The sequence below is a fragment of the Pelmatolapia mariae genome, linkage group LG7 (genome assembly GCF_036321145.2).
Source record: "Pelmatolapia mariae isolate MD_Pm_ZW linkage group LG7, Pm_UMD_F_2, whole genome shotgun sequence".
Classification (NCBI taxonomy): domain Eukaryota; kingdom Metazoa; phylum Chordata; class Actinopteri; order Cichliformes; family Cichlidae; genus Pelmatolapia; species Pelmatolapia mariae.
This window is the reverse complement of record NC_086233.1, coordinates 61,187,338-61,206,164: the sequence shown is the minus strand read 5'-3', so window position 1 is coordinate 61,206,164 and position 18,827 is coordinate 61,187,338. Positions and strand designations below refer to the sequence as shown.

Sequence of the window (18,827 nt, the reverse complement as noted above, 5' to 3'; positions counted from 1 at the left end):
TTAATTTGTTGTGTGCTCGTTTTTATTATGTTTTGATTTCTTAAAGAAAACAATAAATAACAAATACCATCGCAATTAATATTAAAGCACCGTTCGCTTTGAAGACATTAAATAAAATTTGGTGCCAGCGTAGTTAAAATATGATGCTGTGCTTTGAATTATTCAGCGACATCTGTCATGCTGCAGATGTTGATAAACTGATGTTTCTTTTAATTTTGTGGTTCGTTTTATTACCGCGTGATTAATAGATTGTGTTTATACACGTATGAAAAATTGCTCTTTATAAGACTTCGTTATGACCTGCACTTTTTATGGTAGAATTCAGTGAATTTTCTGCAAGCAGAAAACTTTTATTTGCATTTTCTGTCTTGTGTTTTTGTTGAATAAACAAACACACTGTTATTGATCGGACTTAATGAGAATCCTCTTTGACATCAACCTAGGGGATATGCAGAGAGTGCTTGTCTAATAACCACCACCTAAAATTCTTACGGTATTATTCAACACACTGTGTGTGCTCTGTCTCTTATGTCTTTTCTTTAGTTTTGTTTCTTTTTGCTTATTTCTCTTGGTCAGCAGGGAACTGATCAAACAGCTGCTTGAAAGGGTTTCTCTCAGTGTTGGGTTCAAGCTCGTTTATAACCTACTGGCCACATAGAGCTCACGGAGACAAGCAAATATTTTAAAAAGGTCATCATAATAACAACTCTGTCGAGAGGTCACATACTTAACATTTCTAGCAGGATCATAGTAGAGTGAACTTCAAAATAAAGTAATTATTGCCTTTAGATGACTCACAATGCCAAGCTAGGTGAGATTTCTGGGAAAAATAGTCTGGAACAACTTGACTTTATAATTTTGTCATAATTTAGCAGCAGGGTCAAATATGTTATTTTCATCTCCAGTCAGCTTTTTGTGCAGAAAAAAATCTGCTTTTTCTGCGTATTCAGTTATATGGTTTAAATATGCTATTTGGTGTATGGAAAGCTTTTTATTCCCCCCTTGTTTGTATGTTTATCCAGTGAAAGCGCTGCATGTGTGGTGTTTGGGAGGAAAAGACAACCTGTCATGACAACAGGCTGCCTCACAGTATCTTAATCTGTGATATTTTGTGTTGTGGGAAAGCACCAGAGAGGAGTTGGGTTAAGGTGAGTTTTCTTATTTGTGTTGATAATGGTAAAATATAACTTTTGATAAAGATTTGATTGATGTCCAGGAGATGTCCAGATGCACATTTTGTGACCTTAAGAAACCACGACAACAGACATAAAGAATCCAGCCAGTCTGGCCTTCGCAGAGCTTGGAAAGCGGTTTAACTCTTCCAAACGAATCCACTGACCTCTCCTCCTCCTCACGAAATTCTAATTCACAAAAACCTCTAAGGTGTATTAACATTTTCAGCCGCATGTGAAACCTTCACGACACGAAATGATTTCTTTTGCCCTCCCTATCGACAGACACGTCCTTTAGCGAGGTTGATTGATTGTGCAAGGTGACGCCCTTATTTGCCCTTCAGTCTGACGGTCACAGTTAAGGACTGATCAGGGGAGCATGTGAACTTAACACAAAGCCTGTATAGTGCCCAGTCTGCTCCAAATCTCAGATAAAAATAATAAAACGTGTATTTCACGCGCCGCTCATTCACCTTCAGCTGATCTCACGCTGGCTGACAAAAGCAATTTTAGTTAAACTTGTTCTATTTTAATTGTAATCGCTTTCGCTGGGCTGTTGAAGAACTTCTCTCAGTCAGCCTGTCATAACTCACAAGTCAGAGTTAATCTTGGCCGTCTGCCGTAAAGGTCTTCATTTCTGCAATCCTTCCTATTTGTGCTCAGCTAATAAGGATTACCACCGAAAGTCTGTTTACTAAGCTAACTATGAGCAGAATGGATGACAGATGTAGCTTAAGTTAGGTAATCATCCATGACATTTAGAGAAATATACCTCTGCTCCACCTGCACTTTTACTCCGCCAACCTTTACTCGCAGTATAGACAGCAGGCACAAAATGTGACTCACATTAATGACATTACCATTTTACTGACAAACTTCCGCTTTTTCATATTTATTGTCCACATATCCACACATTTGTTTTTTGCCATGGTTGTCCATACAATATACGACACATGGCGCATAATGATCTTAATAATTACTGTTAGTGATGAATTTCTTTTCATCCCTAAATGATTATTGCTTCGTTTGGAGCTCAGAGAAAAAAATGAAAGCATGTGTTTTCTCTCATTTTTATTTATGAGCAGTATATGAATGAAATTTCCTGCCTGCACTTAATCACCAGTGATGAGTGCTTGTCCAGAGTCTGAAGATCAAGCTTAATGAATGTCTTTCCATTTTCATTATAGGGAAGGCCATCAGAGTATCCCCTTGTGATGCAAATTGGCAAGAAAGAATGAGATAAGATTTAAGTGCAGTGAAAAATACACCCAACACTTACTACTGCCGCTGCTAAAGAACGCACTTTTCTGTCGAAATGCAAAAAGCCATTCAGTATGGCGTAATAGATTTTAATGCCTTTCCGCATCTTTGTAAAAAAGCATTTTCTCCCACCTCAGGGTGAGAAGGAGCAGCTGTATCAAAACGTGCAGCGTTCTCAAGCCTGAGTGAGCATCAGGGGGGCTTCCTCCTTGTCAGTTTTACATTATGAATACATTTTGGGGTTCTTCTGTTTAAGATGTAAATCTGTCCAACTTTACATTAAAGAACTGAAATTGAAACCCCGTAAAAAATGTTAAAAGTTTGCTGTCTAATACATATTGTATACTGTGCTTAGTGCTATCCAGACTGCACTGGGGTCCAGATATCTGCTATTTTTTGAATGCCAGTAGAGATTTCATAATGTTTGAAATTCCATCATCCCATTTGTTTTTCTAAAGAGGCCAAAGTTGTTCATTCTGGCCACAACGTTGTGGAAATATTACAGACTGGATTCAGTATTTGTTCTTCTTTTTTTCAAAAAAATAACTTTGAGATTAAAAAGTGAAATTTAAATTTTCATTTGTTCGTCTTTTCATCTGAAAGGCTTAAAGTTGTGCTCAGAGTGAAACAGTCCAAATGTTACCCTCATGATATTCAAATGCATCAAATACTCAGTGTACGCACACACTGGCTACAGGACAACATTAGCTATGTGTTTGCATTCAGCTCAGCCATTGGCTAATCATGTGTGTCAGCGCTTCCTGTTATTTCCTTATTCTTGTATCTTACACATATGAAGCCGATTCTCAAAGCTCCCGGGAATTTCACAAGCAAGACTTTACGTCAGTTTGTGCTGCCCCCTGGTGAAATTACGCCTAATGACGTCTTTCCATTCATTTTGTATGCAATCATACTGCCTTGCCCTCTGTGCAAACACACTATTTCAGTTAAAAACTTGCATATATGAATAATAAATAACACCCTTGTTCTCCTCAGTATATTCACCGATTTTGTACTTTTTTTAATATGATCATAGAGACTAATCTTTTTTGAATACATGATTTTCTGCTTTGTAACACTGTTTCCATTCACAGTGATCTTGTGTTGCTCATCCACAGTGACCACTGCCCAGCAGCTTCATTAATTAGAACTTCAAACGCCACTATGCTGCCATAGTGGGAGTGATATGCCTGTGACATTGAAAAGATGGTTGAAAAGATGGTCACACTCCAGCTAAAATCCTCTGCTCACATGCGCCGCATAGCCTCACTCACATTAACATCTTCCAAAATACTGAGCTATTCAGATCATGTATCCGGTATCCCACAGGCATGTTCCTTTTCAGTCACAGAGGTAAATGGTTGACCCTCCCTCACTATGTCCCCTACTGCCCTGTTTTTCAGATGTGCACCTGAAACTCTCAGCAATGTGCCAACAATTAATGCCTCATTATCCTTCATATATACTGCATTGATTCCCTTCATCTCCTTATCTCACAGGGGAAATTCTGTTCTGATTTGTGTCATGGAAAAGTGTCTTGCTCCATTATGCCATTGGCTGATTTTAGATTAAAGAACTTGCGCTACATCACCACAAGCCTTGTGACAGCCCCCCAGCCCGGTCCCCTGAATGAGCTAGCTTGCCAGTGCGTGTCTATATATAACCACCTCAATCAGCTCAGTGGCTAGTTGGACTTTAGCTGACCTTACTGCATTATATGGACCAGAGGGACCCGTGGCTTTACTGACCTGGGCCTGTAAACCTAATGCTCTTTGTGGTGAGCAGCTATTCAGGTCTTCTCATGGAAACACTGGCAAATGACCAACTGCACTGGCAGGACACAGCTCCAACATTAAAATATCTATTTTTCTTTGGTTGTCTGCGCCTTTATTTATTTAGTTAAAACCATGTGAAGATATGCATATTTGAGCTCGACTTGCACAAACATTTGCAACTGCAAATAAACAGCAACAACAATTTTATGAGGCAAAGAAACCACAACTTTGCAGATCTTTGCTGGTTTCCCATAAGACTTGTGTCTTTGCTACACTGGGCTAGGATAGATTTAATTCTCGGGGATCTTTAACAATAACTTCTTTGAAATTCAAGGTGGGTGACACAGAAGTGCAAGTCTCAGTCTGCTTCTGACGTTTCCAAGGAGAGCCCTGCAGTGCAAATCTCTGCCTAAACTCTATGCTTGTCTGGGTATAATAACTTAGGTCAGCATCTCTTAGGAATTGGTATACTCTTTTTGGTCGTAAAGAGAAAATAACATTACCAACTCCTGGAAACTCACAGGCTCCAGGTATTTATTTATAACTGCTTGAGGGGACTCTCAACAAATGATGAACCCGTTCAGCTGTCAACTCCCACATAAAACTTGTAGCCTGCAGTTTCTCCTCCTCACTGTTCAGTTTGCATTTCAATGACTACACGTCAGTGTAAAAGAAGAACTTGCATAGCAGGAAATCACAGGCAGAGTATTTGCTTCCTCGTGTCATTTGTCTTCCTGGGACCTGACCTAACTTAGCCCCCTGACCTGCAAATAAGAGAAATAAGTTGTCTTTATATTAATCGTTAAACCCAACCCACAATGTTCAGTGTAGCGATTACATGAAAAATCCCAAGAAAAGACTCACCAATGTGAATAATCATCTCAACGTCCGTGAGACGTACAGAAACGGGGAACGGGAAGCTGATTAATGAAGATACAGTAGTAATAGGAATTTGTAAAGGATTTGTATCCCATCGTGTTGCTCGGTAATCATGTTTTTAGGATGCAGCTTGTCCGCCTGTGTGAAATCCCCTGTTTGTCAGCAAGAGTTTATCCACACGAGAGCTGCTCAGCCTCAACTCTCAAATATATCATCACAACATTTTGAGGCTGGGTAAACAAAATCTTGTATCGTCTCATCTAATCGTGTGACATCTTATCTCGTAAAAACACCCCCTCAAATTGAAAAATCAACTTTTTCTACTCGTAAATGAAAGTGAATTTCTCTCGCTTTGCACTTTCTGCTGTGAATAGAGAAAAAAGGGAATTTAGCCAACAAAATTAGGATACGAGGTCTTGTACTTTATTGAAACTCTTACATATTTGATGACTTTGATGTTAAAAAGGCTTCGTCCCACTTCTGTTTTTTGTCCTTACTTTGAGCCTTTTGACTCCTTTGATTTTAGATAGCTGGGCTTCAAAGTAGGTCTGTGATCATGTAAGTTATTTTAAGCAAGATGGCAAAGTTGATGCATGGTTCCACCGACTGGAGAAGGGAATAGTTAAAGTCTTTCAGGGTCACCATATTTTATTCCTGAGGGTCCTTGACGAAACATCGCTCTCTCCTGGTGTGACTCATGCTTCTGGCTCAAGACCAAACTAACAGCCATTGTGGCAGGGTGGCAATCACGTACAGAAATTACACACAATATTCTGTTGAAAGTAATCCTTGTCTTTGAACTCGTGTCTGATGACAGGCTGGGCTCCACTGGAGCCACTAGAATTTTTCAAATGATGACTGGGGGACACTTGGGGAAACTGCTAAGTGAAATACATAATCAGCGCACTGGTGCACAGATACAGCGGCCCTGCTCATATTTAGTGCACATAGGTGATTATATTTACTTTGAAGAAACTCTTCCCCAAAAAACTGTGATACAGAATCAAGAGTACATGTATAACTTTATATGCAAAGTGAAAATTCTGCAAATAAACAACTGTATCTGCAGGTCACGTTGAAGACTGATTGGTAAAATGTCCTCATTTGTTGATTGATGGAAAGTGGTAATAGGAGAAACGTAGGAGTGCTAACTTCACCTTACTCTGCACCAGCTGGCCAAGTCTTCTCAGATTGCGCCTATGATTACCGTTCACCTCCTAACTAGGTAACAACATGTATCCATTTGAAAGAGTTGGTAAGACAAGCTCAAGGCAAGTTCATAAAGTGCCGAGTATTTGTTTTCTGACAGACGTTAATTCACATCTAATGAGCATTGATTTATTCCTGTGCCGTTCTTGGAGCAGGCATTGATCCATATGTTCCTCTTTCAGGCTGTCACCCGTGCTAGTTATCCTGTCCCCAGAAAACAAGAGCACGGTGTTGAGTGATTAGCACTTGCTCCTTTCTAAAAAGGAAGAAATGCTAATCTAAAATTTACTCAAAGTAGGAGGTAGACCCGTGGGAGTTGATAACTATCCAGCGGAGGTCACTGACAAAGTCGTAATGCAGTCTCCTGGATGTAATAAAGCTGCCTGAAAGGAGGCTCGTTCTTTCACCGTTCCGGTCTCGTAAATAATACAGCTATGATTGCATCACAACATCACAACAATAGAGGGATTGATGATCACTATTATTTAGTGATCTATCTCTTTGTGTGGTCCACTGGCTTGGGATGAGGGGCTGATGGCCATTGGAAGGTTGACTGACCAGAAAAGAGTAGTTACACAGTCCATTTCCCCTCTGTGCTAATTAGCATGTCAACTGTAAAGGCGCCTCCAATGAGGCGTTCAGGGGGGAATAAAAGAAGAGGAAAGGAACAGGGGGCAGAGCCTGTCAAGGAAGCTTTTCTGTGCCATCAAGCTGCCACTAAAACCTGACCTTTACACCAGTCAAGAAGGGAAGTCTGCATTTATCGGAGGAAGCGTTCGGCGATGGGGGGTTGTCATGTTGTTGTTGATGTCAGACCTAAATCCACTGGTTCTCGGTATGAATGAAAAACTTGAAGAAAGATTTTGCGCTGACTGAAGGTCATTTCTATTGCTGTGTCTGTGTATTCTCACATAGCAGGAGATGCACAGGAAACTTCAGAATTGTCAAATGTCGTCCCACTTGAGCTGTTTTTTTAATGGCAAAAAGAAGCAGTAGGATTCAGAGAAAGTGGAGAGGTATAACGGGAGACGGCATCTGCAACAGCAACACTGATTAGTACTACACCATATGGCAGTGGAATGAAATGTGAGGCATATTAAAAGTTAGAAATTTCAAGTTTTATTGTTGTTAAAGCCGAAGGATTCAAGGATCGTACTTTTTGTTTATGCTACAGCTGTCAACGCTTTATCTATATTGCATCAATTCTTTTTTTTTCTTTTACTTCAAGAATACATTTTCAGAATGATGGATGACCGGAGCATCTTGGCCTTTAGACAATATTCGGGTGTTGTCGCTGTCATGTCCAAAGGTGAAATAGAATTACTTCCCCCTGTTCCCTCTGGATGAGGAGCAGATGCAGACAGAGCGTCATCAACATTCAAACAGTGCTCGCAGACACACTGCACCTCCATGAATACAGATTGCATCTCTCTATTGGTTAATGTAAGGTCTTGTTTTCATTCTGCGTTCCCTCACACTCTAAGTTTATTATCTCCAGAATGAATCGCTTTGGGAAGACATTTACAGGATAAGGTCAATTTTCTGGGATTTCTGAACTGGAGGCTAAAATGAAGAAAGAGGTTCTGCAATATTCCAGCACAGCAAATTCCTCAAGTTCTCCCAGTCTTTTCTAATGTTGTATGAATTATTGCAAACAAGCAAGCAAAATGCTAAATTTGTGCGGCGCTTTTCACATACGAAGAGTCACAAAGCTAATACACAGTATGCAATAGCAAAATTAATAGTAGCATAAAATTAAAAAGTCAGAAGCCAAAAATGAAGAGGAAGACTCAAATTGAAAGATTTAAAACAATTAAATATTAAACATATAAACAAACTTAGACTTACTGCATGAGTTTCAGCACAAAGTCCAAATTGCTCGAGTAAAATCTGTAAGGAAAAGATCTGAACATCATAAAAAATGAAGTGTCACTGTGACAAATAAGATGGAACAGAACAAAAAGCTCATCTGTAATGTATACCAACAGGATGGTTTATCATATGACAGAAAAGGGTGTAAAAGCGTTATCAAACGGTTCCCTTTAGATCGCCTTTTCACAGGTGTCCTTAAAGCAGCTGAATGAAGAGAAAAAAGGTATCCTTTCCAGATGCAGAGAAAATGTCATTTACCCTGCGGTGTGGTGGCATGCAGTGTAACTGTTGATTATATGTCTTTCAATCTGAATCTGCTCTCTTCTCACTAGGCATCTGCCTCGTGCTCTGGGTTTCACTTAAGCGGATGTGCATATTTTGCATCTTCATCTTCCCTCTGTCCCTGCAGGGATGCATAATGCCTCGCATTGCATAACAGGAGTGTTTCCATTCACAGTACTCCTGCTCCAGGAATAAACATACGCTTATGTTCACAATTTTACTTTTATGCATTTGTTAAAAATTTGTTCCACCCTTCTGTAATTCATCTGAAAGCACAAACAGTGAATAGACTAAGCACATTTTTGCACAGCTCATGCCGTCGCTTCACCCCCTCATGTTTGTTTTGGGTTCTGGCCACCACACCCGTTTTGGAAATCAAATCCCTTCTGTTCATTAGGAGTGTTGGTAAGCATTGTGGTGAAATGTTATATGCTGCGTGTTTGCACCAGTGTCTCTAATGGGATCTTGGTTGGCTGTGCAGTACACAGACCAACCCCACAGCAAGGCCACACGCCCACTCCGTGCAGTGAAATGAGATAATAAAGCATGTAATACGCATACATCTGAATGCACACTAAAAACATTACTTAGTATCATTTTTCTCCCCGAACAGCTTTCAGTGAACCCAGCAGCAATTTTTGCACAAGGTTGTGCAGACTGGCCCTGTAGCTAAAACCACAACAGTGTTTGTTAGTTGCCCAAGTGTTTCACTCATTTTCAGGGAGAAGCCCAAGGCTGCTTTTCACCTCATTTTAGGCATGCGACTGTCTGGCACTTGAAATATATTAGAAATGACATATTTTACTCTTCAGGCATTTTCAAACACAGCCAGCCAAGGTCATCAGTTCATCCCGAGATGTGCGTATGCCTTGATTGATTGATGTTGTAGGTGGAGGTTATTGTTTGTTTGTGGTTTTCTGAAATGAGGACACACATTGGAATTATTATGGTCAATCACTTTAGCGGATGACACCCTTAGAGGTACATTTACAGAAGCTGGTGCCCTGCTCTGTGACACCGAGTCTTGGGATTTGTTTTGATGACCCGCAAGGAGTAAAAAGGAGCCGAGAAATCTGCTGAGGGTGGCAATCTAGCTGTCGTGCGGTGCATTAGGGATTTTCCGTTTCCTCGAGCCCTTTGGTCCTGTGCTGCAGGTGAACAGGTGGACTGTTCAACCTGTCGAATACACAAGGCTCCGGCCACGTGCACCTCTGCTGAGCCAGCACACTCATTAAGCCCTCCAACTAGTGAAACTCAATGGGAGACTGTCCAACCCTTTGCCTGTCTCTTAGGATTTTCGGCATGGCTGCACTGGCAGACCGGAGTGAGATATTTATACGAGCCAAATGTTTGTGTGCCTCTACAGGCAAGGCAGTTTATGTGGAGGAAAACAGCCACTCATAAAAAGGCACTGCTTTCACATAAATAGATATTTATTTTTCTAACGTGTTCCCGTTTTATTGTACGCAAATGCCTCGTAAGATATTTTCAAGCACCTTTGATGTCAACAGAGTGGCAAAATTCACATTTAATTAGCGCCTTGTGTGAGGAACATCTCCCCCTCTTATTAGCTCCGTTTATGTATTTATATCTCATTGTCCTCATTAGAACATCACTGTGATTTTTTTATGGTCCTTCATCTCTTTAAAACATTAAGTACACTGGTTTTCTGTGCATTGATTCAGAGCTGACTTGGATGAGATAGCTGTAAGACAGTGCAGCTGCCATCCCTGCAGCCAGTGCGCATCTGCAGCATGAAGAAGTAAAGGAGCTTTTCTCTCCAGTGGCAGTGTTTGTCTGTCTTTGGATCAGGGCTTTGGTCTTTGGCTGTGTGCTTTGTAGTCGGCGCTTGGCTTGCAGGCCCCATTTTCCTGCGCATCTCTCTGAGTCTCCATCCACGTTCTCACTCTCTGACTGGCTGTGGCAAGCAGAGCCTCATCACTTTATGACGTTCTTCTTCCAGGTGCTTTCCTACTTGTTCTCAATGCATAATTGAAGTGTCTCTGGGTTCTCAGGCTGATTGAAGAGTCTTGTTGGGATGGTAAAGATCTAACGGCGGAATTAGTCAGGGATGTCTAATAGTTTTTCTCCTGCCATTGTTGTGGCTTTCTTTCTTTTGGTGTCTTGTCCTCTAAGGGTAGAGAATGTTGTCAGGTGTGAAAGAGTGTGAATGTGTCAGTGCAGACAGCAGGGATAGCTTTGGACAGGCAGAGAAAGGCTTGTCTGTCTTTAATCCTTCCTGGCACGATTGATTTGGAGTCACTTTGCTGTGAATAGACCTTTCAGCTCTTCTCGGGAGAGATGGAGAGACATGGCGAGCCCTGCATCATTGATAGGTGCATCACTGAGGGCCCCTAAACACCGTAGTCGAGGCCCAGACTGCAGAGGGAAAAGCTGAGGCATCCAACCAGAACCGGCACAGCACTGCAACATTTTGGATGCTTGACTAAACACGTGATGGACAGTGGAAAGGCTTTCTCTATGGAAACATATCAGCGCAGAATTGAAAAGACAAGTGTTTTCGTCACATTATAAGAGCACACGGGCAAAAGCTGAAAGTCAATTGAGATCCGCAGACACTGTGCACTTGACCCCATAAAAGTTCAGTTACCTTCAAAATTAAGTGTACCTGTTCATAGAGAGCAGCATACCGTCTTATCACTCAGTCAGTCAGGCAGCACGAATTCTCTCACACTGCGTGATTTTGCCAGGATCCCCTCGGTGAATGAAACTTTAACTTAGGCAGATATAGCTTTTTTAATCTTACATTCCACATCTGTCATCCCTCCTCAGAATTCATGCAGTGTTTATTCTGAGCCTGAAAGCACCTCCACCATTGCAGTTTCTGTGAATAATTTACTTGTTATACAACTCACATTGGCCGTACAGCGTTCGCGGGGGAATGGCTAGGATGCCCCCAGAAAGCCTGGGGAGACAGAAGGTGGCGAGTTTTGCTGAAAAGCTGTATATAGCCTACAGCTTACCTCGTCTTCACCATAGGGCAAAGAAATATAGTGAAACATGTGGGTCACATAATGTTTTTATTCATAAATGTATCTTTTGAAGCAGATTTGGTTGTGTCTTCTTCAATATTTATGCATCTTACAAATTCCAGACACTGTCAATAGAACTCTGCTGAATGTGTTTGTATTGTGTTGTACATCCGAAGTGTCTGAAATGTCCTTCTTTAGAAATAATCTGCTTATTTGTGCTTTCGAGATGAACATTTACAATATACCTGGCCTGCAGCTGTTACATGGCTTTATACTTGCATTCAGCAAAAAACGGCCAATAAGCATTGTGAGAAGTCACAGTATGATCCCTGCTATTGACAGTTTTTGCCTTTAATGCACTTTGTTCTCATTCAAGTCTCCAGCAGCTTCCTTTAGGTATGCCAAAACCAAGGTGAGTGAAAGAATAAACCAGGAGTGAAGATGTGAAAAATATCTACCACCCTTCATTTTCTTTTGTTTGGCCAAGTTTGGCCACCATGGATGGATAGAATGGAGAATTTATTTATCAGGAAGGAGTCTTAAAAAAATAACCTTGTCTGACAGGCGCACGCAAACACTCTCTGTGGAGGGCCTATCCTTAAAACGATTCCTTTTCCTTCACAGCATGCTTCAAACAGGACCTTTTCCACTCACTGGGTAGAAAATACAGATCTTTACTGTCTTTACTTTAAGGCTTTGTCACTTTTATTTGATGTTTACAGTTGATTTATTATGTTTGTTGTTCTGTGATTCTCTCTCGCAGCTGGCAGAGTGTTGTTCTTATGTGATAAAATGAATCAGTGGCTTGCGAGATCATCTGGTGAAAATTGAAAAATCTTCTTTTAGCCACGATGAATATCCTCTGTCTTCATTTCAGTGCAAAATCAATGCCGGCTTAAGCAGAAGACTTTGTGCGCCGGGGTCGGGGAGGTTTTTTTGTTTTTATTTTTCTGGTGAAAAGAAAGATGGAGTTGCAGTAAAAGGCGAGGGGGTGGGGGGGTTGTTAAGTGATAAAGTGGCTCCATCTTTAGCAGGGCAGTCAGGCTGGCATTTTCACCAACTTTATGCTTTATTGTGCTCTAACGGTACAATTGCTTCCTAATTACAGGTGTAAGTATAGCAAAGCAAATATCTGTAACATGTTTTTTTCAGTTTATCACTTGTTTAGTCTCAGCTGCAGTGAATTTGGTAGCTTTGACAATCTTTCTCTCTCCAATACACATAACACACTCTGAACTTCAAAAACTCATTCAACTGGTATCAAGCTCTTGCGACGAGGGCAGTCAGAAAAGAAAGTAGTACTTTGACAAAAGCTGTCATTCTTTATGACAGGACGCGACCTCTCACAGGGATCGTTGTGTGAAAAGGTCCTCCAGTGTCCCTCACACACACTTACACCCCATTCCCTCTTAGTGGGGTCCTGTGTCGGGTGGCTCCGTGTCACTGAGCCAGTTACTGCAGCAGCTGATAATTCTCCAAGCCAGTCGCTCAGATGAAGGGTCAGCCTTATTTTCTTCTTCTCCTCTCCCTCCCTCGAGGCTTGGTCTCTTTTTACCTTATACACAGCTCGCAATCTCTCTGGATTTAATACTCTATCTGTCTTCTGCAGACCTCCTGGTTGACCTCTGTCACATCAACTTCCTGTTTGGAAAGTTGCCTCACAGTTGCTTCTCACAGTATTATTGCAATTATTTTCACCCTGAGCTTGTTATAAGGTCCCCAGCAGTAGGATCCCATTCATCTAGCTAGGCAGTCGCATCACACGTGTGCCTGTATCCTCCAGCAGAAAGTTAATGACGCGCTATGCTCCGTGCACCTCTCTACTGGGTTTTTTGTCACTTCTTCCACAAATGACATTTAGACGCTGAACTCCAGACGTCTTTCCAACAAGGTGCTCTCACAATATTGTCCAACACGTAGGAAAAGGTCACACGCCATATTCTCTCAGCTCACTCTTACACTACCATTGATTTTTAAAGAATGGCTCCATACCAAGCACAATTACATGTGCTCCTCCCTCCTGGTGTAAGTGCTCTTCGCTTTCTGAAGTCAATCCACTGTTTAGAGCAGCTGGCTTTATATTCCAGGCGGCAACTATTTTTTTTCATTATCACAGCTGGAAGATATCTTCCCCTCAGCCTCAAATATGAAAGCAACCTTCAGGTTGATAAATAGGGGGGAGCGTCTCTTGTGCAGCGCTTATACAGTGGGAGCAACACAAAGCAGAACATCATCGAGGCAAAACAGCTGATTTGTTTTGACAGTGTTTTCTACTATCTAAACAAGAAAGACTTCGAAAAATTGTAGCAATAAAAGAATCGGCCCCTCGCCGAAGATTGTTAAAAGTTACGTAGTGGACATGGAAGGCTGTTGTGTGTCACCCTCAGCTGCTTAATGATGGGCTGGAAAATTGCACGCATGGATTCAGGAGATATTGAAATTGCCCTGAGCATCTGTACTTGTTGTTTATATCTGCAGGTATATATCAGGTTCATATCTCAGACCTCACAAACAATATTGCTGGTTATTTATGTTCAAGGACATTATAGGAGACTGTCAGAAAGTATCCACAGTGTGAGTGCAGCAATTTTGCCACATCACAGGGAAATTCAGATTATTGGAGTTTTTTTTCCCACATCCCTCGCAGATAGGGGAATTAACTCCTCATTGATATAATACCAATGACTGCCTTTATATTAAGGCCTCTCTATGACTATTTAAAAGCTTCTCTAGTATTTTGGGATTCGTTGATCCTTCCCTGCAGATGGCATATCAAAACACGCCTGCCCCACAATTAAAAGAAGATAAGGAGCTCAGCAGAGGCACTCAATGTCAAGCTCAGAAGTACATGCCAAGGTCAGATAACACAGATCAGAGCTTTTACTAGAGGCACCTACACAAAGGTCTGATGACAGCGTGTTGCTGTTGTCATTGTAGTCGTAGTAGAAACAGGACAGAGATTACACCGTGCTCTCGGTAGGCTCAGATCAGACAGATTGAGCGGGGGTTGGGTGGTTTCACAGTCACTTAAGAGAGCGACACACTTGGACGAGCTCCCTTCACTGGGCATTAAACACAATTAAGAGAAGGCATTGTAACGCTCCCCACCTGGGCTCTTAAACCTCCTGGTGCTCCCCCTCACTAGCTGTAAATCCGCTCTATGTTTCTGCCCTCTTAAACTTACTATTCGTCCTCTGCTTCCTTGAATGCCTCCTCACTCTCTATAATCTGGCCTTCTGAATGGTACGCGTGCGATCCTGTATATTAGCTGCTCTGCATAAGGACATGACCTTTTTCAGCATTTTCAATTGACATTTTTATTCTCCCATTTTTAATCAGGGAAGAATAAAGGGCCAGTTGCCTCTGAATTATTTAGATTATGAATGACCGAAAGTCTTTTGAGCACAGATGTACCTTTCCCTCACTCTATCAGAAGTGATCATACTGATGCTTGTTGGTCTGTTCACAGCAACCTTGTCAACCTTGACAGCAGACAGACTTTGTTTATGCGAGCACTCACTTCAGGCTTTCACACAACTCACCCGCAGTCAATCAGTTGTGGAATTCAGCTTTCAAGTATCTTTGAGGAATTTATGCACAATCCCGATTCTTTCACTTTGTCCTCACTTCTAATTGCTCGTAGTCATTTCCCAGGCTTTGTGAGACCAAGTGTATCATTCATTCAGCAGAATATGCTGATGTATGTATACGTTCTAAGGAGTTTGTATCTGTGGAGGTCACAGCTTGTACATATCACAGGTCAGTGAGATTAGGACTTGGCTCATTTGACATCTGAGAACAGAATTCTTAGGCTCAGTTTACGTATTTACAGATCCTATAGGACTCATTAGACCTGAGGTATCTGTCCTCACTTCATGAGGTCTGCAGCTGCGATCCCAAAGTTGCACATCAGTTATACATCATCACCTAACATCGCCGAGAGCGACTTTGAGTACACTGCACCTACTAATTTGTTTCCAGTCACTTTGTTGATCAACACTTGTGTGCATTTGTCTAACTGAAGCTACACATGTTTGCTAGGGAAGTGCTGATAGTGCAGCAAATTTTCAGGTTTGTTATTAGCTGACAGTTAAACTTTGTCAGCTGCTGCAGATTATCTCTCCATGTGGCTGATTAATTATTTAATAGTAAAACAAAAGGAAGCAGTTTGCAGCAGACACATATCTCTCTGTAATTTCTTCTTGATCACGACTGCTTCTGTATACTGTGTATAAATGTGCTCCTCCATGTCTGTTTGTTTGCATGCACTGCAGGTTTGTTGTACATATTGCTGACAGGCATTAAAGCTTTCTGGTGCAGTGGTGCAAAGATGAGAAGAGAAGAGGGCAGCGGTGTTAATAGAAAGGAGGAAAGAGTAACGGTGCAATCATTTACCCTGGTTTGTTTGCATATTTGAGTTCTCTTTGCTTTTCATATATATTGCCATATATGATTTTTATGCTGTTAGGTCTCCACAAAAACGTGACTCTCTAAGCGGTGACCATGTACTGCTCTGATCTTTGATAGGAGGACTCGCACATCAGCAGGAGTGACTCTCTGCTCTGCCAGTCTAAGCCTTCCATTAACACTTTATTGCATTAATGGACTCTGCAGATCTCACACACATAGCAGGAGCCTGGCGGGGTGACAGGGTGAGATTAGGGAATTGCTCCCTCTAGGTGAAGCTCAACTCTACTGCAAGCAGATTTCATAAAGCTGGGAAGTTTTCATTACAGCGATTGGCAGTAATTACATGTCTGTTTGTTCTGGATTTAATGAAATCAGCTCAAACGTGCAAAACCAGCATGGCCCAACCCCAGTTTTTGCTCTAATCACTTGCAGAGCGTTATTGGCTTATCGTAGTTGTAATTGGTGTAAAGTCTCTTGTTTTTTGACCAGTGTTTGGAGATGTATGATTATGTGGGCAGTTCCCCAGGCTGCTGGAGGGGAAATTGAGACTGTTGCACTGGGACTTTTGAGGTGGGGATGGCTTTTAATTTAAAGCTAACCTTACTCTTTGAATTACTGTTATTGTTCGGCAGGTCTCGCATTAAACCAACGCAGCCAGTGGAGAGCTAAAGATGAATTTGAATGCTAATCATTTCTGCAGCTTACCCCGAAAAGGTTGTGCCTGTCTGTTTGTTTTCTCACCTTGTCGTCTGTTTTATCTTTTGCCTTGCAGTTATGTGGCTGCGGGCTGCTCGGTGTGGGCATCTGGCTCTCGGTGTCTCAGGGCAGCTTCGCCACCTTCTCACCCTCATTCCCTTCCCTGTCAGCTGCCAATATGGTCATTGCCATCGGCGCCATCGTCATGGTAACAGGCTTTCTCGGTTGCCTGGGTGCCATCAAGGAGAACAAGTGCCTGCTTCTGAGCGTGAGTTAAATCCGGATACCTACAAAATATTTTTTTAAGAGTCACACATGGATAACTGTCAACAGCACAAATGTACACATTGTAGTTCTTCCCTTAATTTCTCTCACTCGTGCATTTTTTGACTGAAATTCATTTGTAGAGTTGACCGCTTGCAATCAGTTGTATTCAAAAGTTTTGGCACCCCTGGGGAAGCTGCATATTTTATTGATAAATACAACCCTTGCAGCAATGAAATATTAAGATGAGCTTTTCATGAATGTATAAAGTTGATAGAAAACAGTAATCGTGGCAGCAGGCCAAAGTTTGTGCAAATTACAAAGACAGCACTTATAGTAGCAGCCCTAATTTCATAGCTTGGAAATGTTTTTAATGGACCACTAAGAGTCATAGTTATTTTGTCAGAGATGAGAAACGAAAAAAAGCAATGCCATAACATTTTGAGAACTGCTCGTATTTTGTGTCTTTTTGCTGCAAGGGTTGTCTGCACTGTCACATGCAAACTGCATGCAAGTGTCTATACTCAAAGGCACACTGGTCACAGGCCACCAGGAGCTTTTTTTGTATTTGTCCTATTACCAGACCCTCGGGAGAGCTAGGTGACTGGGGCTACTTCAGTAATTCAGTCTGCCCTCTATCGAACCTCAAGAGTGCACAAAGAAAAATTTGAGCTGAGCAATAGGATTCCCCCTTTCTGCAAATTAATACCAACTAATGCATGTCATTGCCAGGGCTCTGGTCAAAGCCCAGTGAAAGGAGTTTAAGGCAGGGGCTCTTTTTGTACGAAATCTGTGGCTGAATTAGTATTTGCATAGAGCACACCAAAAGGCACTTGATGTTTTTGAAGCTCAAGAATTGAGAATGTTCTATTATTCATTACAAAGACTGTTCTGTCTTGACGTTGCACTGTTTGCCCAAAGTTGTACAAGTGTGTTATCTTAAGCACAAGTTAATTATGAGAGTTCACCCAACAGAATGAGGTTTGCAGGGATCCACTGCAGAAAGGCAAGGAAAAAAAAACTTTCATGTATAGAAACTTTAAATGAGAAGTGGAGTTGGGGCTCTGAGTACTTAACATCACAAACAGCTCAATCCCTTGAAGCTCTTGCATCAGTCAAAAGCCCCACCAAATCCTCAGCGTTAGACATGGCTTCCTTCACCTGCCTAACAACTGTGAAGCAGGAGGAGCAGAGTGCAAAGACAGAGCGGAGGGGTGTGAAATATGGCTGGAATTAGAGAAAAAAAATCTGAGTTAACGGAAAATATCAAAGTTTTGATGTTTCTCACCGAGTCTCCTGCCACATCTGTGTGTGACAGCCTTTTATATTTGGCCAGAATAATTCTGTTTAGGGCACCCATGTCTGCTGTCGTTGCTGTTGTTGTGTTTGTCTTTGTCTGTCTGTCCAGTCGAGCACATCCAAAGGTTTGGGGAGGTAGTGGTGGTGGTGGTGTGGGCTCAGGACAGGGAAACATCAAGAGTAGGTTTAGATCTCCCAGCGCAAATAGATCTGAGTGTTTACCATGACATATTATCTTTGAAGTTGGTCTGCGTACAGCTCTCTTTGGATTAGAAATATTCAAAGACCGGACATCCTCTGCAGCGATATTGCAGTGCACCTTTTCTGCCAAATAGTTTTATTGAGACATTTTTTAAAGAAACAAAACAAGGTGAGATAACAGTGCGATTGCTGGCAAATGAGAGCATGCACCCACAGAGCTGAGTGTGCAAATAAACACATAAGCACATGCTCTCACACATGGCCGCTGAAGCACCACCAATTTGCTTTGCAGAAACAGTTCATTTGATTGTAAATGCCAGGAAAAGTGTGACAAGTTGACTGTGGGTGAACAACAATCATTCTGTGGGCTGCAAAGCCATATGCACCAGCAAACCGTTGTAACTATATCATGTGAGCCGTGACATAAATAATAGCCCGCACCCTCCCTCCCAGATGAGTTTGGAATTAATGGGTTTTTCAAAAATCTAGGTTTGCATGCCTCCTCCCATGCTGTG

At 41.7% G+C, this 18,827-nt stretch overlaps 1 protein-coding gene across 2 annotated transcripts in view; it reads left to right on the top strand.

Annotated features, from left to right (window-relative positions):
• tspan9a (tetraspanin 9a) overlaps positions 1-18,827 on the top strand; it is a 168,318-nt gene that overhangs the window by 129,210 nt on the left and 20,281 nt on the right. For both annotated transcript variants that reach the window (XM_063480118.1, XM_063480117.1), the window contains one exon: positions 16,625-16,816. In XM_063480118.1, the coding sequence (XP_063336188.1) occupies positions 16,625-16,816 (192 nt within the window). The remainder of the gene's footprint in view (positions 1-16,624; positions 16,817-18,827) is intronic.